This window comes from Lissotriton vulgaris, chromosome 5 (assembly GCF_964263255.1).
Source record: "Lissotriton vulgaris chromosome 5, aLisVul1.2, whole genome shotgun sequence".
In the NCBI taxonomy this organism is placed as follows: Eukaryota; Metazoa; Chordata; class Amphibia; order Caudata; family Salamandridae; genus Lissotriton; species Lissotriton vulgaris.
Genome location: NC_141693.1, coordinates 205046636 through 205071019, shown reverse-complemented (window position 1 = coordinate 205071019; position 24384 = coordinate 205046636). Strand labels below are relative to the sequence as shown.

Genomic DNA, 24384 nt, shown 5'->3' with positions numbered 1-24384 from the left:
TGGAGGGGAGCGCGTGTGGAGTGATGAAGTCCGTGATGTCTTCACTGAATTTAGCGCGGGGTCCTGGTGGTCTGTAGAGGAGGGTGCCTCTGAGTGTGGTCTTGGGGTCGATGTGGATTTGGAAGTGAAGGTGTTCGGAGTTGGCGAGGTTGGCATCAGAGCTGGTTGAGATGCGGATTGATTTCTTATGGACGATAGCGATTCCTCCTCCTGTGTGGCCGGTACGGTCTTTGCGAGTGATCCTATAATCTTCAGGGATGGCAATGGTGATGTCTGGGGCGGAGGAAGCGTTCATCCATGTTTCCGTTAGGAAGGCGATGTCTGGAGAGATGGTGTCTAGTAGATTCCATAGGTCAATGGCGTGTCTGTGGACCGAGCGGGTGTCGAGAAGGATGCATTGTAGGTGGTTGAGGTCGGGAATCTGTGGTGTGGTCGTAGCGGAGATGTTGTCGGTGCCGCTGAATTTGCAGGAGTAGCAGGAGAAAGGTCCATGGGTGTGTCCAGGAGCTGCTTGGACGCAGTTGGGGGCGCGACCGGGGTTGAGGGCTAGGAGGGTGGCGGCATCGTAGGTGATGCGGGAGGGCTGGGCAGCACGAGGGGCAGGGGGTCTGGCGCTGGGCGCGGTCCAGGTGCGGACGGGCGTAGACGGGCTTACCTTTGGTGCACCTTCGGCGCGGATTGGGCGCGGTCGCTGCGCGTGAACGCTGCGCGCGGGAGGAGCTGTCATATATGGGTAGTGGAGGGGGAGGGGCGAGGGCGTCTCAGCTGGGAGGCGGGGCGGGTTAAAGGGAACGGAGCACAACAACAACAGAGTTAAAATGGAGGGGAGGGCAGAGCAGGACGCTGGGGGAGAACACAACAACAATGCGCAGATGTAAAACAGAGCGAGCCAAGCAATGAAAGCGCTATTTTTATCCTGGCGCTATAGAAGTAAGACTTTGTCCCAGATCACTTTTTCACAAGCCAAACCACGTTACCGCTTTGCAGCGCTGAGGCAGGGGAGCGACCACTCGAGGCAGGAGCGAGGAGTGGATCACGTCGCGGCGGGGTCAGGGGGCGCTCTATAATGGTAGTGGGAGGGCGTCTCAGCTGGGAGGCGGGGTGGGTTAAAGGGAACGGAGCACAACAACAACAGAGTTAAAATGGAGGGGAGGGCAGAGCAGGACGCTGGGGGAGAACACAACAACAATGCGCAGATGTAAAACAGAGCGAGCCAAGCAATGAAAGCGCTATTTTTATCCTGGCGCTATAGAAGTAAGACTTTGTCCCAGATCACTTTTTCACAAGCCAAACCACGTTACCGCTTTGCAGCGCTGAGGCAGGGGAGCGACCACTCGAGGCAGGAGCGAGGAGTGGATCACGTCGCGGCAGGGTCAGGGGGCGCTCTATAATGGTAGTGGGAGGGCGTCTCAGCTGGGAGGCGGGGCGGGTTAAAGGGAACGGAGCACAACAACAACAGAGTTAAAATGGAGGGGAGGGGCAGAGCAGGACGCTGGGGGAGAACACAACAACAATGCGCAGATGTAAAACAGAGCAAGCCAAGCAATGAAAGCGCTATTTTTATCCTGGCGCTATAGAAGTAAAACTTTGTCCCAGATCACTTTTTCACAAGCCAAACCACGTTACCGCTTTGCAGCGCTGAGGCAGGGGAGCGACCACTCGAGGCAGGAGCGAGGAGTGGATCACGTCGCGGTGGGGTCAGGGGGCGCTCTATAATGGTAGTGGGAGGGCGTCTCAGCTGGGAGGCGGGGCGGGTTAAAGGGAACGGAGCACAACAACAACAGAGTTAAAATGGAGGGGAGGGCAGAGCAGGACGCTGGGGGAGAACACAACAACAATGCGCAGATGTAAAACAGAGCAAGCCAAGCAATGAAAGCGCTATTTTTATCCTGGCGCTATAGAAGTAAAACTTTGTCCCAGATCACTTTTTCACAAGCCAAACCACGTTACCGCTTTGCAGCGCTGAGGCAGGGGAGCGACCACTCGAGGCAGGAGCGAGGAGTGGATCACATCGCGGCGGGGTCAGGGGGCGCTCTATAATGGTAGTGGGAGGGCGTCTCAGCTGGGAGGCAGGGCGGGTTAAAGGGAACGGAGCACAACAACAACAGAGTTAAAATGGAGGGGAGGGCAGAGCAGGACGCTGGGGGAGAACACAACAACAATGCGCAGATGTAAAACAGAGCAAGCCAAGCAATGAAAGCGCTATTTTTATCCTGGCGCTATAGAAGTAAAACTTAGTCCCAGATCACTTTTTCACAAGCCAAACCACGTTACCGCTTTGCAGCGCTGAGGCAGGGGAGCGACCACTCGAGGCAGGAGCGAGGAGTGGATCACGTCGCGGCGGGGTCAGGGGGCGCTCTATAATGATAGTGGGAGGGCGTCTCAGCTGGGAGGCGGGGCGGGTTAAAGGGAACGGAGCACAACAACAACAGAGTTAAAATGGAGGGGAGGGCAGAGCAGGACGCTGGGGGAGAACACAACAACAATGCGCAGATGTAAAACAGAGCAAGCCAAGCAATGAAAGCGCTATTTTTATCCTGGCGCTATAGAAGTAAAACTTTGTCCCAGATCACTTTTTCACAAGCCAAACCACGTTACCGCTTTGCAGCGCTGAGGCAGGGGAGCGACCACTCGAGGCAGCCAACGCTATTTCCAATTGCTTTGCCAGTGCTTGTCGCTGGCCATGCTGTTGCTCTCTGCAATGGTTGCTTGTTGGTGTGGTTGTAGAAAAACACAGATCTTGGCTCCTTAGTAACATGCGATCTTTCATAAATCACTTTTGTAAATCTGTTCGTACTAGATCATTGTTCCAGTTCAGGCCATACTTAGTTTCTTATGGAACCTGCCTTTTAAATAAATTGTGATTCATTGTACTAATTCTTTTCTACAACCGTGATAGTTTGTGGTACTATGGAAGGGTCTTCTTCCATTTCTCCCACCCTAGGTTTCTTGCCTCAGCGTGGCATTTATACTATAGTGTCTTCCCCTTCGTGTACTACTCATCCCAAGAAGTCGCAAGGTTAAATGCTTTTAAAGTCTTCATCTTTATACATCTATAGTATCATGTAAATCATTTTTGGTCCACCCGTATATTTTGGGTGTTAATGTCAGAGAAAGGTATGCAGTACAGCATCCTTCAAAATTAGGAAACAGGTGCTGGTTGTTCAACAGACCTTTTCAAGATCAGAAGCGCTCTTAAGTCAGTGGTTTCTGTCTGAAAAAGGATCCTGCCAGCCGCATATGACATCAGTCTCATCACCATAGTCCATGTCTTATCCACTCTTTAATTTCATAAGAGATATAAATATCTGAAAGAAACAGTTAGTTACAGATTCCTTACCTTAGAATTACCCCCAGGTGTCAGATTGGATCCGGAAAGTTTTTTCCTAAGCAGTACCTCTGCGCATCGGTCGGCTCTGCGTTCATCGCTGGGAGTTGTGTAGCCGGGATGACGTCACAGTAGCTACTTAGACGCTGCCCTCACCCACTGACGTCCGGGCCAGTCAGGTCAGATCCGGAGAGAGCGGTACCTCCAGTCATTTTTTAACTGAACTTTTTGAGGGCCTTTTGTCGACGTCTTTTTGAGTCTACGACTCCTGGTGCATTTAGGGATGCCCGGCTTCAAGGCTTTGCGGATCTGTTACTGACTGATGTCGGTTACGGATCCGCACCGCGTGTGCCTCTTCTGGCTGGAGTGTGACCACGACCCCAAGTCGTGCTCCGACTGTTTGTCCATGGCTCCGAAGGTTTTGCGCAAGAGGTCCCAAAAGCTTCTTCAGCGCCGTTCGAGGTCCTGGTCGCGAGGGAGGTCGAGGGACCGGTTGATGAGCCATCACCATTCATCTAAGTCTTCTAAGTCTTCGCACTTGGGGTCGGGTGAGTCGAAGCACAAGAAGAAGTCGAAGAAGCATCGTCGCACTTCGACTTCTCCCCGTCGGTCATCGGACGTGACGAGGGATGCGGGCGGTGCCCCTTCCGGGGCTCCGGGTACAGAGCCCGAAGAGTCGACTTCGCGTTTCCCTCCCTTGCTGGGACCCAGATCGACTCCTGCCCAGTTTGCAAGTTTTATGAGGCAATGCACGCCATCTTTACGCAGCCCGAACCCGCCAGCATGCCTTCGGACCCCGCAGACTTAGTTGAGGGACCTAGGCCTTCTCTGCTGGCGGCTCCAGACCGGCGCTGCAGGCCCCCTTGGATCTAGGCCTGGGTTCGGATCGCTGCCAGTTGAACAGTGAACAGGACTAGAGAGAGGAAGTGGGGGATGCCAGTGGTCTGGTCACCTCCCCTGACCATGGCATGTTGTCTTCTCCTACAGTGGCTACGGAGGAGGGAGCGGCAAACGCAGTGGTGTTGCGTAGGGCGGCCGAGGCTCTCAACCTCGAACTCCCTACAGTGGCAGTCAGGACTAACCTCCTGACGAAGGTGCTCAACCGCAAGCGAGCTCTAATAAAGCACCCACCGTCGTCCTGTTGTGCACCTTGCCCAGGCCCAACACGGGGGCTCCAGTGGATAGGATGATTGCCCGATGCCACCGCCCGGCTCCGGGTGACCCCCCATCCCTGATAACTTGGTAGTCCAAGCCTCTACCTCTAAGAGTGCATTCTCAACCGCTCCACCTGAAAGGGAATCCAAGAAGATGGATCATCTTTGGAAGAAGATTTTCTCTTCTGCCAGCTTGGGACTGCAGTCTGTAAACACTGCATGTCTATTGGATCGTTATTCCCACTCTGTGTGGCATACGGTTGCGCAGATGCTGCCTCAGTGTTCGGAGGAGGCCCGGACAGTTCTCTCCCAGGCTATTGCCGCCAGGAGGGATGTGGCGAAGTTTACCATCCGTTGTGGGCTGGATACCGCCGGCTCTCTATGCAGGACGATTTACAAGTCAGTAGCCCTTTGTCGCTACGCCTGGCTTAGATCAACTGGCTTTTTTTGGGACGTCCAGACTACTCTCATGGACATGCCCTTTGATGGCAGTCGCCTTTCTGGGGTCAAAGCGGACAACACGAGTGTTTGAAGGACACGTGGGCTACGGCCAAGTCCTTGGGCCTCTCCAGCCGCCCTGCACAGTCTGCTTTTTGCCCCTTTCGTGGCTATGGAAGGAGTGCCCCACTATGTTCCCGCCAGAGCCACAGGCCGACGCAAGTTCCCCAACCTTCGCGCAGCCGGGGACGTGGGAACTACTGTTGTGGTTCAGGGGGCCAGCGGGTGGGCCAGTCCACCAAGCCCCCCTCCCCCTGCAGCAGCCTCCAAGCCTTCCTAGTCCAGCACTTCAGGCCCACTGAACGCCAGTGGACAGCAGGATCTGCCATCACCTCCCCCACTGGCGCACCATCACGTCTGGCAGGTGGGTTTTGCAGGTAGTCGGAAGGGGCTACTCCCTCTCCTTCGTGGCTACCCCTGCCATTCACATCCCCGTCCTGCCGGCTCACCAGCGTTACCTGCGGTTCATGGTAGGTCACAAGCACTTTCAGTTTACTGTGCTCCCCTTTGGCCGTACCAGCGCCCCTCAGGTGTTCACCAAAGTGACTGCGGTGGTCGCAGCTCATCTGCGCAGATCATGGGTTCCAGTCTTCCCCCATCTCGATGACTGACTGTTGAAGGTGGGCTCGCCCCAGACTGTTGTCTCCCACCTCCAGACTACGGCTGACCTACAGCATTCTCTGGGGTTCTCCATCAATGTGCCTAAGTCGCACCTGATACCTTCTCAGAAGCTCCTCTTTACTGGACACAACGCAGTTTCGGGTTTATTCTCCCGAACAGCGAGTCCGTGATAATTGGGCTATGATTCCGATCTTTGAGCCTCTGCCCAGGGTTTCGGTCAGGATGACTCTGAGAATGCTGGGCCTCATGGCCTCCTGCATCCTGCTGGTCGATCATGCTAGATGGCATATGTGAGCTCTGCAGTGGGACCTGAAGTTCCAGTGGGTGCAGCATCAGGGAAAGCTGTCCGATTGCGTCCAGATCTTGGACGCCACTGTACGTCAACTGCGGTGGTGGCTCATGAACCAGGATTTGGTCAACAGTAGATCCCTCTCCCCTCCCAAACCAGAGCACACAGTAGTGACAGACTCATCCCTTCTGGGATGTGGCGGCCACATGGGAGAGGCGGAGATCAGAGGCCTCTGGTCTCCGTCGGAGTCCGGGCTCCACATCAACCTTCTGGAGCTCCGGGCGATTCGTCTTACACTAAAGGCATTCCTTCCCTCTGTCCCGGGCAGAGTAGTGCAGGTGTTCACGGACCATAGCACCTATGTCAGAAGGCTCTTTCACTCTGGACAGGCTCGAAAATCATGGCATTTCCCTGCAGGTTCACCACCTGGCAGGTGCCTTGAATGCCACGGTGGACAAATTCCGCTGCAGGTGCATGATGGATCACAAATGGCGTACCAGGTCTCCTTCAACAGTGGTTAGATCTATTCGCCACCGAAGAGAATGCGCAATGTCAGCAACAGTGCGCGTTGGAATTTCCAAGGCTGCACACGCTAAGCGACACTTTTCATCGCAAGTGTGGTTGCGGTCTGTTGTACGCCTTTCCATCTAAACCACTTCTGCCCAGAGTGCTGAAGAAGATCAAGCGCAGCCGGGCCCAAGTCATTCTTGTGGCTCCATTTGGGCACAAAGATTGTGGTATCATTAAAGCGTGCTCATTAAAAACTGCACTTAGCTCATTAGGCTTAAGACTCATGGCACCTTACCCTACCCACCTACATGGGCACCTACTTGACCCGATTTTTGTAAATTGGGAGGGAATTGCTGCCCCTTTTCCCCCGACCCCGTTATTGTGGTCTGACCACTTCCTGGTAACTTGTGAGATTTTAAACAGTCAAAATAAAAGCCCGCCTATCAGAGTCCACTCGCTGAAGCGCCGCAACTGGAAAAAGTTCACTCCGGCTCAGTTTAAAAGCTTCCTAGATGAGCATCCCCTTACCAGAGGGACCTCACTTCAAGAGGTATGGAACAACTACGAGCAATGGTTAGAGAATGCTGTAGATAAAATAGCCCCCTGGACTACTAAACCCCCTACCAGGCGTGCTAAATCTGAGCCCTGGTTTTCGGAAAAACTCCGACTTGCAAAAGCCCACTGTAAATCAATTGAGCGCAGTTGGAGAAAGAGCTATGCACCAGACCTCAAAGTGAAGTATAGAACTGAACTAAAAATATACCAAAAAATGGTTAGAGAAGAAAAAAGTATTTTTTTTAACAATAGAATTGAGGAAGCTGCCCACCCTACAAAGGAATTATTCCGTATTTATAAAGAACTGACCTGCTCGTCCCGTTTAGAGACTCTGGATACCTATTCCACGGAAATATGCGAACAAATCGCTGATTTTTTTGTGGAAAAGGTGGAGAAGATCCATGCTACCTTCTCCAAAACCCCTGATGTAAGGGATAACGTAGACATAATAACTCCCGCCACTCAAAATCCGACATTGTCTATGTTTACCATTCCAGATAAAAAGGATCTACTTAATATTATTAAAAGTATACATTCTGGATCCCCCAGGGATGTATGTCCATACGATAAATGTAAGGACATCATGGAAAACACTCTGATTGACCACATCAGCCATATGATCTCTCTATCCTTCCAGGAATGTTTTGTCCCGGAAGCCTGGAAATTAGCGCAAGTGATACCGTTAAAAAAAAAACCAAACATTCCCATTACACAGTTTAACAACCTAAGACCCATATCACTTCTTCCATACTGCGTCAAAATTATAGAAAAAGTTGTTAATAAACAACTCATGGATTTTGTAGAAAAGGAGAACTTACTCCATCCCTCTCAATCAGGATTCAGGCCAGGATATTCCACTGAATCGGCAGTTCTGTATTCCACGGAATGTATCCGAATGATGGTGGATGAGGGCGAGACTGCAGCATTGGTCATGCTGGACCTCAGTGCAGCATTCGATACTGTGCTGCACTCTAAGCTGCTATCTCGCCTATCAAAATTAGGAGTGAATGGTCCAGCACTCGATTGGCTTAGATCTTTCCTTACCATGAGATCATTCCAACTACACTGCCCACCCTTCAGGTCATCTTCCCGCAGTGTCAGCCATGGGGTTCCACAGGGCTCTAGTTTGAGCCCTACTTTGTTTAACATCTATATGGAACCCCTGGCTGACATAGTAAGGAATTTTGGGGTGGGCATTGTTAGTTATGCTGATGATACTCAACTCATGTTTAAAATTACACCGGACTGTAAGGAAAATGCCGCAAATTTTTCAAATTGCATGTCGGCAGTAGCCACTTGGATGGACGATAACTGTCTGCGCCTTAATGGAGAGAAGACAGAGGTATTGGTGGTGGGGAAGGAAACATCGTTGTGGTTTGATGCGTGGTGGCCCTGTGAACTGGGAAATCTCCCCACCCCTGCCAAAGTGGTAAAGAATTTGGGGGTCATGATAGACTCTGACCTGTCAGGCAAAACCCATGTGAATAAAACCATAGGAAAGTGCACTGGCATACTTAAAATCCTCCGAAAAATCATTGACTTGATTCCTATAGGAGCAAGAAAAACCATAGTTCACGCCTTAACGCCACATTTGGACTATGGTAATGCCCTTTTAATAGGTCTCAATCTCAAAGGCCTTCACCAGCTCCAATGCATTCAAAATACGGCGGCTCGTCTGGTGTTAGGTCTCCCGAGAAAAACTTCTATTAAATCTGCCCTAACCAAACTGCACTGGCTTCCTATCAAGGAAAGAATTATTTTTAAAAATCTCTGCTATGCCCACAGGATAGCCCATAACAAAGGCCCCCTGTACCTAGGTAGTCTTCTGACTATACACCGACCGATGAGAGCTCTAAGGTCATCTGGTGCAATGCAATTTAAAATCCCCCGCATTAAAAAAAGCTAAAATGGGTGGTAAATCCTTCCGATTTTTAGCTGCTAAGCACTGGAACGATCTCCCCCTTCAATTGCGGATGGAACCGTCCGAAAGAATTTTCAGAGCAAAACTCAAAACGTTCCTCTTCCCTAAATAGCTAGCTGATATGACTCCCTTTCTCTAGTATTTCTGGGTCCACCTTTTGGATGATTTATAAGCAGTTAGCGCGGGGACACACAGTTTGTGCAGCCAGGCGCTTTATAAGTGTTTTATTATTATTATTATTATTATCCCGAGCTGCTAAACATGGCCATCGATTCTCCGATCGGAGTGCTTCTTCAGGAGGACCTTCTGACGCAGCAGCAGGGGACAGTCCTCTTCCTCCCCTCCCCCGAACCTGTCCAGCCTCCACCTCGTTGCTTGGAGATTGAGCGGCGGCAGTTGACGTCATTTGACTTGCCTCCCGAAGTTTGTCTTTTAATCTTGGCAGCCTGGCGTCCCTCCACTAAGACGGTATACTCCTGCCGGTGGATCAAATTTGTGGCATGGTGCACAGCAAAGGCTGTGTATCCGCTTTATGCCACTCTTTCTGAGGTTCTCTTGTTCCTTCTCACTTTAGACCAGCAGGGCTCTGCTCTGAGCACTATCAAGAGTTACCTTTTGGCCATTTCTGCCTTTTTTGGCTTCCTGATCCGCCGTCTCTCTTCAAGTCCCCGGTTGTAAACAGTTTCTTTAAAAGCATAACGCATCTCTTTCCTCCTATTCCCTTCATTATGCCTCAGTGGGTCTTGAATCTAGTTTTAACCTATTTAATGTGTGCTCCCTTTGAGGCACTTCACAACTGTCCTTTGAGGCTTTTAACTCTAAAGACTGCATTCCTGGTGGCTATCACATCTGTCAGAAGAGTGCTTGAGCTCCAGGCCCTTTCATCAAAGCCTCAATTTCTGTCTGTGCATCCGGAAATAATTGTCCCCAGGACTCGTCCATCCTTCCAAAGGTTGTCACCTCCTTTCACATTTGGCAAACATCACTTTGCCCACCTTCTTTCCGCATCCTTCGAAAGTGGACCCAAAAAGTGTGCTTTCTTTTTACTTGGATCACACCAAACGGATCCGGGTGGATGACCAGCTCTTTGTTGGCTACGTGGGTGCCAAGAAAGGTCGGGCCATGCACAAACGGACCATCTCCAGATGGGTCGTTTTGTGTATCAAAGCCTGCTATTCCTTAGCAAAGAAGGAGTCTCCAGTATGGCTGTGCTCCCTTTCCACCAGGGCGACGGCAGCCACTAATGCTTTGGGACGAGGAGTTCCTATAAATGACATCTGTTAGGCAGCTACGTGGGTCTCGCTGCACATGTTTAAGAGACACTACTGCCTCGACCGCCAAGTCCGGAGAGACGGCTTCTTTGGCCGTTCTGTTCTCCAGGATTTTCTGGTTTATACTTGCTTCGCAGACCCACCTCCGGGGTTGGTATTGGTGGGGTATCTATTCTAAGGTAAGGAATCTATAACTAACTCTATCTTTCAGATGAACAAGTTACTTACCTTCGGTAACGATATATCTGTAAGAAACATAGGTTAGTTATAGATTCCTTACCGCCCCACCCATCCTCCCGGTTTTGCTAACTGATTTCTAGGGTTCAGAATATCCTTTCAGGGCCCTAGTTGTGTGCACCAGTGGTCAGTGTCTTGCATGGCTATGCGTTTCTGGCACAAAGTCGTGTATAGAACTGATGTCAGAGCGCGAGGGCGGCATCTAAGTAGCTACCGCGACGTCATCCCTGCGACACAACGCCAATGACGAATGCAGAGCCGACTGACGCCACCTTCCGAAGCGCAGAGGTACTGCTGATAAAAATGTGTCCGGATCCAGTGTGACGCCTGGGGGTAATTCTCAGGTAAGTAATCTATGACTAACCTATGTTTCTTACTGATATATCGGTACTGAAGGTAAGTAACTTGTTCATCCCTGTGCTACTCTGTCTCAGAAGGCTAAATGCCTTGAGGTAAAAACTTTTGCTTTACATCACAATCAAATGTGTTCGATTACAGGCAAAGCCAGTAAAAAATAGAAAAAAAAATTGTGCTCAATTTGAAGTTGAACTGATAAGTAAGATTACATTTTTCCCTCTGCAGTGAAAATTGTCATCCGGGGTGACAGGAATACAGGAAAAACCACCTTGTGGCACCGGCTCCAGGGAAAGAAGTTTGTCGAAGATTACATCCCAACACAGGAGATCCAGGTCACCAGCATCCACTGGAACTACAAAAGTAAGACTGGCTAATGAAACCATAGGCAGTTGCCAAGTGAGAGTATACAGGGGTGGGTGGTTGTATGGGGTATCAAGAGGAGGGTAGTTAGTAGGCATATGATGATAGAGGTCCTGTGGATGGTGAGACTAACAGAGTGAGGAGGGGCTGAAGGCAGTGAGAGCTTTAAAATGTTGGCAGACAATAGGTGGTAAAATTCAGGTGGAGACAGCAAATGTAAACGGGGAGAACAAACGATAAGTGACAATGGAGGTCTGTGGAATAATTTGTTCTGAAAAATGTGAGTACATTTAAATTAGGGTAAAGTGTACTGTTTGAGAATGTGCTATGCACCATGTCTTATTATGTGTTTTAACACAAGAATGTGGTAAGGGTGCCTTCTCTGTGAACAATCGCCTGATTTAGCTCTACTGTTGGCTGCAAAGAGAGTAGGCAGTGACTGCAGTGTAAAGAAAAATGTTCTGCACATAATAGGATATGAAAGACTGTTTGCATCTCTCATGAGCCTGGGTTCCTTCTAGGTCAGAAGTGAAAATACAGTTTATTTTAGAAATAGGTCTTCGAAAGATGGTTCAATTTTATTGGCATTCGTATTGACAGGAGACTACCTGTTCAAGCCTGTCTAATGATGTTAGAATTTCCCGAATGAAGGCCATAAGTGAACTTTTACCATTAGCAAATAATCATAACCTCATGAAGGAAATCTGTGCAACCTCCTTTGATCGTCAGCTGGGTCAAGGGAATGACGTACTTATTTTCTGGTCAATATGGGCTCTGCTACATTGGCTCACATGAGCTAACTACCATACTGTGCCGCTATGTTGCCACCCACATTAAACATCCTGGGGATGATTGTTTGGAACCATTGGGTTTCTAAAGCGTAATAAATTGAGTTCAGTTGTGGCCTCTATGTAGTAGAGGTTTTTGTGGATGTTGGCAAGGCTTTTTACAGTCCTAGAATATTTGGGGAAAGGACAGTTTCCCTAAAATAGTCCAGGAGTCTTATTTATTATTGTGACTTCAGTCCTGGAATATGTTGGAGAATGTTACAAATTTCCCAAACATTTTAAAAGAGGTCTGAACTATTGTAGTTGGCATTTCTGGTGTGTTTTACCCTTAGGGTGCTGCTTAAGACAAAAAAATACTAAGAGTACTGCAGAAACACTGCATGCTCTCAACACCTATCTGGTTATCCACTCACTGCTTAGTAGCACCACACAGCGCAATCAGAACAAATGGGGTAAAGTAGACCTGGATTCTCAATAGAAACCTCCTGATTACACTGCCATCCACAATGCTTCATGCCCTTTCTGCAGAAGGTTCAATAGTCACTCCTTGGGGAGCTGGGCAGCTGCTGTCCGGGTGAATCTTTATTCCTTATCTCTAAAGCCCAGTGCAAGGGACAGCTTTTCAAAGATTTTGTTTTGCTGGATACCTTAATTGTTCTTACTGTTGTTAGTAGTGTTTTTGGACAATGCCATATTTAGGTCTCGGCTAGCGTAGGCTGGAGACATGCGCAGTCTCGCTGGCGAGGTTTAATGTCTCTGAGTAGCGAGGGTAAACCCCGCCCTTCTTCTCCATTGGCTGGCCTCCTAAACGGCGGCCAGCCATTGGACAAGAGGTCTCAGTGACGTCATTCTCTCGCTCTAAGCCACGTCTTTTTCGGATTGGGGGCGTGTTTTTTTTGGGGGGGATAAAAGAGTTTATTGTTAGAATTGGAAAATACAGGCCATACATGAGCAACAGGGGTTATGTGCACCACTGACCAGTGTAATTCCAACTACCCATCCAAGAAGCCCAGTCCAATGAATAAGTAGCTGCTACACTTAAGCGCCCACTCCCTCTTACAGCTGTTAGATGTAATTAGATTGCTGCTAGTGTTTTGAAGGCACTTGAAAAACAATTTTGTCTTTTATGTATTTATTTATTTATTAATTTTTTAAACTGTTTTTATTATTTTCATCCATTCCAAGGGGGCGTATTTTTTTCGTTTCTTTCTCTCCTCTTTCCATTGGCTGGAATGTAAACAACAAGTCAAAAACACGCCCGTTGTTTACAATCCAGCCAAAGGAGAAGAGGGGAGAAAGAAAAACACGCCCGCCAGTCTGAAAAAGGACAGGGCCTAGAGCAAATGGCGACCGCTTGTTTCCCTGTGTACCTCACTCTCCAATCTTGTTGGTTCATCTATTTGTCTCCCAGTGTTTTCTCTGTTATTCCCTCTGCCTGCTGTCTGTTTCGCCATGAAAGGGTCATAGATCTGTCACGTGACAACACTTCCGTGGCCCTGACAGACTGGCCTGTTTTGAAACCTCTCGGTTTCTCCAGAGACCCTTCATCCGTTGTTTGCATTGCTGTGCTATCTAGCACAGTTCTACTCACTGACGGACAACCTCACTCGCCTTCTCGCGCCCTTCCTGTCTCTCCCTGCGCTCGCCGTTTCTACCCCAACCCCCTTTCAGCACTGCACGCTTCCTGGTAAAAAAATCACCAAAGTGAGTCAGAAACAACACCCTTCCTGGCAGAGGCGCATAATTCATGGGCGAGGAATCGTGAACAGTGATTCAGGGCACCTTGGCTTGGGGAGCTTGGGCTTGCAGAGCCTTTTCTGTTAAATTCATGTGCTAAGGGACTTGTGATTGCTCACAAAGCTGGAAAACATTTTGCAGGCTGAAAACCAAAATACCTGTAGGCAGGAATAAATGAGTCCTCGCATGGCATCACGCGATAGACTGCCATGATTCTGTTAAAGAAGCCTGCAGGGTCCAGCAGGGGTGGGCCCAGGCTCCTTGAAGCCTCACCTCCCTGCGCAAGTACGAGCACCCGAGCCTCAGGAATAGCATGCAGTGCCCGCCCGCCTCGCAGTTCTGGCGGATGAACACACCGGGCTCACTGAAGGGCACCTGGCTCACTGAAGTGCACCAGGCTCACTGAAGGGCTGAGACGAAGAGGCTGCAGAGAGCTGGCATGTAAGTAGCCCATTCACGGCGTTGGCTCCGCCTCTTCCCGGGCAGAAGGAGGTGCTTGTCTGAGTGGGCTTCTGAGCTTCTGTAGCGCCTCCGATACCCCTAAATCCTCAAATGCCCACTCCCTTAATGTTAGCATTTGTAAAGCGCACAGCTACCTCCAACGGAGGTGTCCCGGCGCTGTCCATATACCGCTTAGGAACCCTTCCTGGCTTTTCCCTGTCAAATGTCCACTCCTGGGCACCCCCAAGGTGAAGCCAGGCATCCCAGCGCGGTTGGGGCCGTTGTGAAGATTAAGCTAGCTATTGCCCAGAGTTGCAGAGTGGGACCCATGATTAGAATAGGCACGAGCCGAGAATTATCAGGTCCGAGAAAATTGAACCCAAGACCCGCCGAGGCAGGTATTGAACCCTGGTCCCGGGCCAGACCTCTGCATCAGGGTCTGCGGCTCTAACCATTGAGCCACACTTCTCCACCAGCATGGACAGACTTATAGTGCCTTGGTCCATTTTTGTCGTGGTTTCCGGGACCCTCACACGTTTCACAGCTAGCCATATACTTCCAGTGCTGAAGTTCACGTGTCTGCCGAATACCCTACCCTCTAAGAAGCTCTTGTGATCTAAAATGGGTACTTTGATATGTAGTGAATTATTCTGTAGCGCTAACTAAGGTCAGAATGGTAATCCTTGCTTGGCGCTACATCTCAGAACTTTTCAATTAACACGTTCTTTTCCCCTTTACTGTTTCAAGCCTGAAACCAAACCTGTCAGGGGCTAGCCTTGTTTTAAGCCAACGTTGTTCCTATTTTTAACGTTTAAAGTGTAGAAAGGCGTATGTTATACTCTTTTAATATATGTATTTATGTGGGGAGGTAAGGCTAGATTCACAGCAGTGGCTCTGGAGATCTGCACAAACGAGGCAGACCTGCGTTTCAATATATTCGCGATGACAGTGGAGTCCTTTGGGGAAGGTCTGAACCGGAGACAGCATTTTCAGCTGACCCCGGAGAAGCTGGGATGAGGTGGACAGCTGCCAGAGCCCCTAGCCATGTGCTCTGCTCCCCGCTTCCTTTCCACTGGAAAGGGGGCAGCTTCAACCCCCTCCCTGCCCTGCTCATATGTCTTTCTCATCCTAGTAGAGGGTTTGTGGGGGAGGGAGAACCGTGCGCCTTAATCCGAACCCCTGCGCTATGGTGTGGCTCTGTGTGTGTGTGTGTGGCTCTGTGTGTGTGTGTGGCTCTGTGTGTGTGCGTATGTCTGTGTGGCTCTGTGTGTGTGGGGGGCTCTGTGTGTGTGTGTGTGTGGCTGTGTGTGTGTGGCTCTGTGTGTGTGGGGGGGCTCCCTGTGTGTGTCTCTGTGTGTGTGTGTGTGTGTGTGGGGCTCTGTGTGTGGGGGGCTCTGTGTGTGGGGGGCTCTGTGTGTGGGGGGCTCTGTCTGTGTGTGGGGCTCTGTGTGTGGGGGGCTCTGTGTGTGGGGGGCTGTGTGTGGGGGGCTCTGTGTGTGGGGGGCTGTGTGTGTGGGGCTCTGTGTGTGTGGGGCTCTGTGTGTGTGGGGCTCTGTGTGTGTGGGGCTCTGTGTGTGGGGGGCTCTGTGTGTGTGGGGGGGGGGCTCTGTGTGTGCCTGTGTGTGTGTGTGGCTCTGTGTGTGTGTGGGGGGGCTCTGTGTGTGTGTGGGGGGGGCTCTGTGTGTGTGTGGGGGGCTCTCTGTGTGTGTGTGTGTGTGTGGCTCTGTGTATGTGGCTGTGTGTGTGTCTGTTTGGCTCTGTGTGTGTGTGTGTGGCTCTGTGTGTGTGTGTGGCTCTGTGTGTGTGTGTGGCTCTGTGTGGCTTTCTGTGTGGTTCTCTGTGTGTGTGTGGCTCTCTGTGTGGCTTTCTGTGTGGTTCTCTCTGTGTGTGTGTGTGTGTGTGTGTGTGTGGCTCTCTGTGTGTGAGGCTCTGTGTGTGTGTGTGGCTCTGTGTGTGTGGCTCTGTGTGTGTGTGTGGCTCTGTGTGTGTGTGTGGCTCTGTGTGTGTGTGTGGCTCTGTCTGTGTGTGGCGCTGTGTGGCGCTGTGGGTGTGTGGCGCTGTGGGTGTGTGGCTCTGTGTGTGTGGCTCTGTGTGTGTGTGTGGCTCTGTGTGTGTGTGTGGCTCTGTGTGTGTGTGTGGCTCTGTGTGTGTGTGTGGCTCTGTGTGTGTGTGGCTCTGTGTGTGTGTGTGTGTGTGTGTGGCTCTGTGTGTGTGTGTGGCTCTGTGTGTGTGTGTGTGGCTCTGTGTGTGTGTGTGTGGCTCTGTGTGTGTGTGTGGCTCTGTGTGTGTGTGTGGCTGTGTGTGTGGCTGTGTGTGTATGTATGTGGCTCTGTGTGTGTGTATGTGTGTGGCTCTGTGTGTGTGTGTGTGTGTGGCTCTGTGTGTGTGTGTGGCTCTGTGTGTGTGTGTGTGTGGCTCTGTGTGTGTGTATGTTTGTGGCTCTGTGTGTGTGTATGTTTGTGGCTCTGTGTATGTGTGGCTCTGTGTGTGTGTGTGTGGCTCTGTCTGTGTGTGTGTGTGTGTGTGGCTCTGTGTGTGGCTCTGTGTGTGTGTGTGTGTGTGTGTGTGTGTGTGTGGCTCTGTGTGTGGCTCTGTGTGTGGCTCTGTGTGTGTGTGTGGCTCTGTGTGTGGCTCTGTCTGTGTGTGTGTGTGTGGCTCTGTGTGTGTAGCTCTGTCTGTGTGTGGCTCTGTGTGTGTGTGTGTGTGGCTCTGTGTGTGTATGCGTGGCATTGTGTGTCTGTGTGTGGCTCTGTGTGTGTGTGTGTGTGTGGCTCTGTGTGCGTGTGGCGCTGTGTGTGTGTGTGGCTCTGTGTGTGTGTGTGGCTCTGTGTGTGTGTGTGGCTCTGTGTGTGCGTGTGGCTCTGTGTGTGCATGTGGCTCTTTGTGTGCGTGTGGCTCTGTGCGTGTGGCTCTGTGTGTGTGTGCGCCTCTCTGTGTGTGTGTGTCTCACTCTGCGTGTCTCTCTCTGTGTGTGTGTGTGTGTCTCTGTGTGTGGAGGGGGCTCTGTGTGGCTCTGTGTGTGTGTAGGGCTCTCTCTGTGTGTGTGTGTGGCTCTGTGTGTGTGTGTGTGGCTCTGTGTGTGTGTGTGTGTGTGTGTGGCTCTGTGTGTGTGGGGGGGCTCTGTGTGTGTGTGTGGGGGGCTCTGTGTATGTGGCTGTGTGTGTGTGTGGCTCGCTGTGTGTGTGTGTGTGTGTGGCTCTGTGTGTGTGTGGCTTTCTGTGTGGTTCTCTCGGTCTGTGTGTGGCTCTCTGTCTGTGTGTGGCTCTCTGTCTGTGTGTGTGTGTGTGTGTGTGGCTCTCTGTGTGTGTGTGTGTGGCTTTCTGTGTGTGGCTCTCTGTCTGTGTGTGGCTCTCTGTCTGTGTGTGGCTCTCTGTCTGTGTGTGTGTGTGTGTGTGTGTGTGGCTCTGTGTGTGTGGCTCTGTGTGGCTCTGTGTGTGTGGCTCTGTGTGTGTGTGTGTGGCTCTGTGTGTGTGTGTGTGTGGCTCTGTGTGTGTTAGGACACGTAGATCATAGATCCCTTTCCATTCACATTTCCTTAGGAGACCGGCAGAGGCAGGAATATGCTGTTACGCGCTGCCTGTACTACATATCCCAGAATGCCATGGGAAAGATATACGTGAACTGAAAGGCACTGGGGAGTATAGGCCAATCACGAACCTCGAGGTACTATATACACCTCCTCTTCCAAGATGGCGGAGCTTGGTTTTCCTAGCTTCCGTCCTAAGAAGTGTCCCCGGTTTGGATCGTGAATCTAGCTGGTTCCTTTGCTGAGAAGCGTCTCCTCATCGTTTCCCTGCCTTTCCTGGATCACCCGGACTTGTTGCTACATTCCTACGAGGGTCCCGCCGTATGTTCCTGTGCAGCGAGGAGAGTCGGAACTAACGCGACTCCTCCCCTTCCCTCCTCCTTCTTTCCCGTCACCTCCGTGACCCAAGACCCAGGGCCGTTTCTGCGCTTGGAAGCGCTTAAGGAAGAAAATCTTCGGCGCCTGCAGTTACGCCATTGCAAGACGGTTCTTGCCTCGCTCCCCTTCTTTTTTTAGTTCCTTTATTTTTGACACGCAGGCTGCGTGTCCTTTCAGAAGTTCTAGAACGGATACTTGTATCAACACGCGAACGTGTTGCAGAGACTATTTGTTTTTTGCAATCAGATAACGCGAGGTAGCGTTTCCGCGTGATTACTCCCTCAGCTTTATTTTCAAAAACAATTCTCTTTTCTGGGATATCACGTCGTTAAGGAAATCTTTTTGGAACATTCTAAAGTGGATCCTACCCGTTCTGTTTGAAGAGAGACCCGCAGACACATCTGCCATCTGTATCCTTTTATTTTACTGGAAAGTACATATGTTCATGGACTCCTTTTGGGTTTGTTGTTTCTTTGAAGGCAGGTAAGCGTGTGGCAGCATATTCCCTTGTAATAAGAGTTTAGACAGGGAACACTGTATATCTGTGTTTACTATTGAATACCTCTCTTTCTGTTCTTGTCTTCTCTGTTACTGCAGGTCACTATTTCCCAAAGACGAGGGTTACCTGCCAGACCTTTTCGGTTCTTCTTTAGACCTTGGTTTTGGTCTCTCTCTTTTCTGGAGATAGTATCATCCTCTTGTGTTGTGTATCACGGAGGGAGAGCTGTCTTGAGTAGGGAGGGAGACACTGTCTACACTTCTGAGGAGCCCGGTTTCTGCCTGGAGAGTGGTTTACGCCCGACAGTGTGTGTGTGTGTGGCTCTGTGTGTGTGTGTGGCTTTGTGTGTGTTGGGATTGTAAATGACAATGCTATTTATTTATCTCTTTCAAAACCAACCCATAAATAAAGTTTGTCATTTACAATGCCAATAGCTATAACTTTTCCGAAGGCGAGACAGTTGCATTGTAAATGATTGTTAAATCTGGCATTAGCCAAGACCTTTTGATTTTGCTAACATTATATGCATAATTATAAGTACAATGTATTTATTGTGCAATATATTTATATCTGAATGTGCCATTCACATTTTTAGGTCGCGCCTGGTCAGAGCTTGTGCTGCTGTGCGAGCCATGCTGTATTGGAGTATGTACTTGAATCCCCGCCCACTCTCTGCCCATATTTGTCATTGGCTTGTGTCATTGTCCTTCGTAAATGCTGGCTTCTGATTCGTTATTAGGCTTGTTAGTACCTCCTTAGCACGGCCTTTTCTTCATTTGTAACCTCCCATGAGGACTGGCCCTTTTACTACGGTTGTTACATGGTACTTCTTCTTTAGGCAGTAAGCACTATTTTCTTTAATGATTTTCTCTTACTGCGGAAGACTAGGAGGGTCTCTCGGGCGCAGTTGTGACCACCAGCTTGTTTATTTAACTTGTAGCAAACGAGGGGGGGGGCTCTTCAGAGGCCATGGGAGACTGAAAGGGGCAACTCTGCGTGCCTTCAGGCATTTGGAATGCAATAGGTCTTGCATTTTTCGAGAGTTTAAGCTATTGGCATTGTAAATGACCATGCCATTTATTTATGTTTTAAAAACCAAAACATTAATAAAAGGCATTGTCATTTACAATGCCAATAGCTCCAACTCGCATAAATGCGAGGTATATTGCAGATGCTTGATCTTTTTCCAGCTACAACACAAAGCATGTGGCACTGGGTTGATTGTTTTTAGTCAAAGTGTTCTTATTGAACTGATGAGGGCCTGGCAGGTTCCAGAACAATATGGTTTTGCAAAATCCAAAACAAGTATTGACTTTTCTAAAATTCTTGCTGCCAACACCAGACCAATTGGCTTTTTGTGGCCATAACCCAGGGAGTGGCCCTTGTGGCTCAATGATTAGAGCTGCAGACCCTGATGCAGAAGTCTAGCCCGGGACCAGGGTTCAATTCCCACCTCGCGGGTCTTGGACTCAAAATTCCACGAACCTGATAATTCTCGCCTCGGTGCCTATTCCAATCATGAAGTCCCACTCTGCAACTCTGGGCAATAGCTTGCTTAATCTCCACAACGGCCCCCACAACGCTAAGGATGCCTGGCCTCCACCTTGGGGGTGCCCAGGAGTGGACGCCTCACAGGGAAAGCCAGGATGGGTTCCACAGCGGTATTCGTAAAAGCGCCTTGAGACCCTTGCGGGTGAGTAGTGCGCTATACAAGTATCAATTTACAATTTACATGTTAAAACCGACTAAGACCTTCTGCTAGAGACCTGTTTCAATGCCAGTTTATTTGACTCTCCATCTGTCTTTTTAGGTCGAGGACCTAAAGGCTGCGCTTGCGCAGTCTGGGGTCGGAGATTTAATATCTCTTAGTAGTGCTGTTTAACCCGCCTCCCTGCCCTGTCTCTCCTCCATTGGCTGGCTTCCTGAACGGAGGCCAGCCATTGGAGGAGAGATGCGTCACTCCAATTTAGCCCCGTCTTTTTCGGATTCGGGGGCGTAACTTTTGCTGTTCTTTAGACAGTGACGTTGTCTGTCACTCAGAACCACAAAACCACGCCCCGATTCCGAAAAATCCGGAAGCTTGCGGCCGCCATTTTTTTCTCGTCTGCGGTGAGGATCGATCGTTCCTTTAGCCCTTCTTGCTCACACACCCGGCTCTGCAATCCGCAGACACCCGGTTCTGCAGCCCTTAGTTCTGCCCTCTTACTGCCCTGTGCACACCCAGCTCTTCAATGTCTGGTTTTAACCCCTCCCCTGCCTGGGCACTCTCGGCTCTTCACTCTGAGAGTTTGCAGCCCGACTGCTATTTTTTTCCCAAACTTGTTCGGTGTGTCACCTCCGCCCTGCAGCACGGTGGGTAAGTTGTGGTTAAAGGTCTCCTTAAATGTTGGTATGGTGCACTTCCTTCTACTAGGCGATGTTAATGTGGACTGCAACTGTAACTGGGGGCATAGTTTACTGTGTGTGTGTGTGTGTGTGTGTGTGTGTGTGTGTGTGTGTGTGTGTGTGTGTGTCGTGTGTGTGTGTGTGTTCGTGTGTGTGTGTGTGTGTGTTCGTGTGTGTGTGTGTGTGTGTTCGTGTTCGTGTTCTCCTCAAATCGCTGTGGGAATTTCATTTTGCATATTGGTATGTTTGTGTAAGAAATGGGATCCCCGGCCGGCCAGGGCTTGCGCCAAGTCAGTCAGAGACCACCACTCCCACGTCAGGGCAAGGAGGTCACCCGCCAAGACAACCCCTGCTCACCCTCTAGGTATCGTGGCGCGAGCAGCAAGGCCTATCTCTGACGCTATGTGTAAAGCATTTGCATACACACCCACCAGCAACAACATCCAGGGCCCCCCACAAAAGGAACTCCACACAAGGTATATATGAAAATAGTCTTTGTATTAAAAAGGACACATAGGAACACACACTTTACAAGGTGCCAGAGGCACGGGCAGGATTTACAAGGGACTATGTACAGGGCAGGGCCAAGGGACCACTGCTAGGAATATGCACTTGATGGAATTGGCATTTTGAACATATAACAACTGGAAGCTTCATAGAACTAGCATTAGAACTCACTCTAACCAGCAGCAACCTACATGAGGCATTGGATATTCAGGAGGGAAGGAATGACAAGGTACATAACACATCAGATGCCCCTTCAGAGATGCCACACATAAGAACTCTCAGGAAATCACATTAACGTTAACTCACACCTTCAACAGGCCATCTGGCCTCTAGGGGACTAGGACGCCCCAAAGTCTCAATGTCAGAACAGGCTGCAGGTAGCCAACAAATGAACCTAAACGTGGAAGCTGCCCACGAAGTGCTGGGCAGCTGTAGAGGATGATGAGGAGGGGGGGATAACGTTGGAGCCTCACAGGCTCAACTCAATTCGGCAGAAATGTGGAGCCTATGTGGCTCGAGAACAACCGGGCCACTCTTGAGCCTCTCGGACTCATGGATAACCAGGGAAGGTTGGGGGGGGCGGGAGTCCCTCTCGGGGGACTCTAGGTGAAGCACTTCCCAACTGAGCCTCTTGGGCTCTTCAGAACAAGGACTGGCACTCGAGCCTCTCCGGGCTCGATCCCGAAGATGCGGGGACCGAGCCTCCCAGGCTCGTCAGGGCAAAGGTAGGCGGAGTCCCTCTCGGGGGACTCGGTATCACAGGGGGCCCCGCCGGCCTCTGGCCAAACGAGCGATTGTCTGGAGGGGAGGGGCGGGGCGGGCACCGGCGATGTGCCCAGACGCCCCCTCCCCTTCTCTGCACTTACTGGTTTTGGCGCACCGGTCCCCTCTGTTCCGCCGGCCTCCTCTCACTCTCTGGGGCTCTCCTTAGTCTCGGGAGCCCTGGGGAGGGGGGGGGGTAGGGGTGTTTATCTGCATCTCGGGGCAACGCAGGAGCGCGGAGTTGGCTCCCGCCGCTACCTGCTTCTTCCTGCTTGTCGGGCCGGACTTCAGAGTCCTCGGGCTGGCAGCCAATCGCGGCACGGCCCGGGGACAGCTTCACTGGGGAATCCCGGGCCTGCAGCCAATCACGGCACGGCCCCGGGGGAAGGCATCATCCAAAGTCCCGGACCGGCAGCCAATCCCAGCGCGGCCCGGGGGACACACCACGAGGGATCCCGTGCCGGCGGTGGTGAACTCAGGGGGATAACGAGGGGTGGACTCCCTCGAAAATACGGCAATTAAGGGGATAAGCGAGGTAGGCACTCGCTGGGGCTCGGGGACCTTCACGAGCAGAGCACGGGGCAAATGCCGGGTGGGCACCGGCTTGACGAAATAAAGCGCTCCCAGCGCTGGCAACAGGAATGAAGCGCTCCCAAGCACTAGGGGGCAAGAACCAGCGCTCCCAAGCGCTAGGTAGGCGAAACAGCGCTCCCAAGCGCTGGGGGTCAAATGGAAGAGCTCCCAAGTGCTAGGTGCACAGGAAACAGCAAAATCCATAAGGAGCCCAGGACCTCAGGTGTAGCACAGCAGCTCCTAGGAAGGAAAGTCCATCAGATGTCTAGGAGCAGGGCAGGGCTCAGGGAGGCAAGCCTTCCCCTGAGCCCAAGCAGCAGCACGCCCCTGGTAGATTCAAGTTGTTAACAAGAACATTTTCAGAGTGTCACAGCACCCTTTTTTATACACAACATCCTTTGTCTAAGGGGGCAGGCAGGGGGAGAACCAGCTAGAACTGGTTATGGGGGATTCTTTTCACTGGCCAGGGTAGGGACATCAGACGCACCCCAGGGGGTGGAGCCAGCATTGTGTGGGGAAATCCCAGCCTCATTCAGGACCCTCAAACCAGACAGTCAATCCACAAACAGGCCCAGGCTCACTCCTCCTCTCACATCAGCATGCTAAACACTCCATTCACCACGGGGGCAGCCCCTCCCAGACTCTTTGAGCCAGGCTCACCAGCCAGCCTCAGCCAATCACACGCCAGACACACATTACACAAATATGCCAACTTCTAAAAGTGGCGCTTCTGCACTAGACACAATCATACGGCATATACCGTTGCGCAGCATTCAATCTCACGAGTTCACACATACCAGACTCGACCCTGCACATTCTACGCATCTGGAACTACCAGGGACACATACATTTCCCATGCATTCCTATGGAAGGGCAGGTCTATCTCACCACACGCACTCAGAGTGGGAATCACCATCCCCAGGTTACATATAACAAACAAAAACTTCAGGGGTGAACCTGCCAGAAGGGCCAAGTCCAACACAACCCCCTTCCAGCCAAAACGCAGGGCAGACCAATTACCACCGTGATGGACTTCGCTGCTTTGGGCAATAGAACACGGACGCGGCCCGCACTGCAGGGACACCCTCCGGTTCTACGCCACATTGATCCATAAGACACGCACAGACTTAAAAAAAAACACAGGCCCAACCAGGCTACCCCACCGGTACTCCTTAGTTGTCCATGACTAGGACCAGGCCCTAGGCCACCCAGATACCACTGGTCCCTGCTAATCAGAAGTGGGGGGTGGTAACCCCTGGCCCACAATAGCCATTCTCCACTCCTTTTCACAGTGTAGCTCCAACTATCACCGCTCCTTCCACATAGGGTCCGCACCTTCAGGCTGGCCAGAGGTCACGGGCAAGAATGCTCCACCCTACCTCTACTTCTGAGGTCCCGCGCTCTCCCAGGAGAAGCACCCTCAGAACACACTCTCCTACCAGTCTTGGAACTTACTCCCTCCACTGGTTTACCACCTGGGAACTAATTTCACCCAATGCCTAGGGGTCAGACTCCCTCTGACCCCCTTCCAGTTTCGCACCCTCCCATGTGGAACAGGGTCCTTCCACTTAAGGTGGGCCCCCCCTGCTCTCAGGGCAGTACCACGACACTCAGCCAAGAACCCTAAGGATCCCTGCTAGGCCCGTACCACCCCTTCTGGGAAACACAGGGTCTCTTCCTTCGGAAA

The 24384-nt window shown here is 51.0% G+C and overlaps 1 protein-coding gene across 2 annotated transcripts in view; it reads left to right on the top strand.

Annotated features, from left to right (window-relative positions):
* RABL6 (RAB, member RAS oncogene family like 6) overlaps positions 1 to 24384 on the top strand; it is a 385105-nt gene that overhangs the window by 69447 nt on the left and 291274 nt on the right. For both annotated transcript variants that reach the window (XM_086921172.1, XM_086921173.1), the window contains exon 2: positions 10967 to 11101. In XM_086921172.1, the coding sequence (XP_086777298.1) occupies positions 10967 to 11101 (135 nt within the window). The remainder of the gene's footprint in view (positions 1 to 10966; positions 11102 to 24384) is intronic.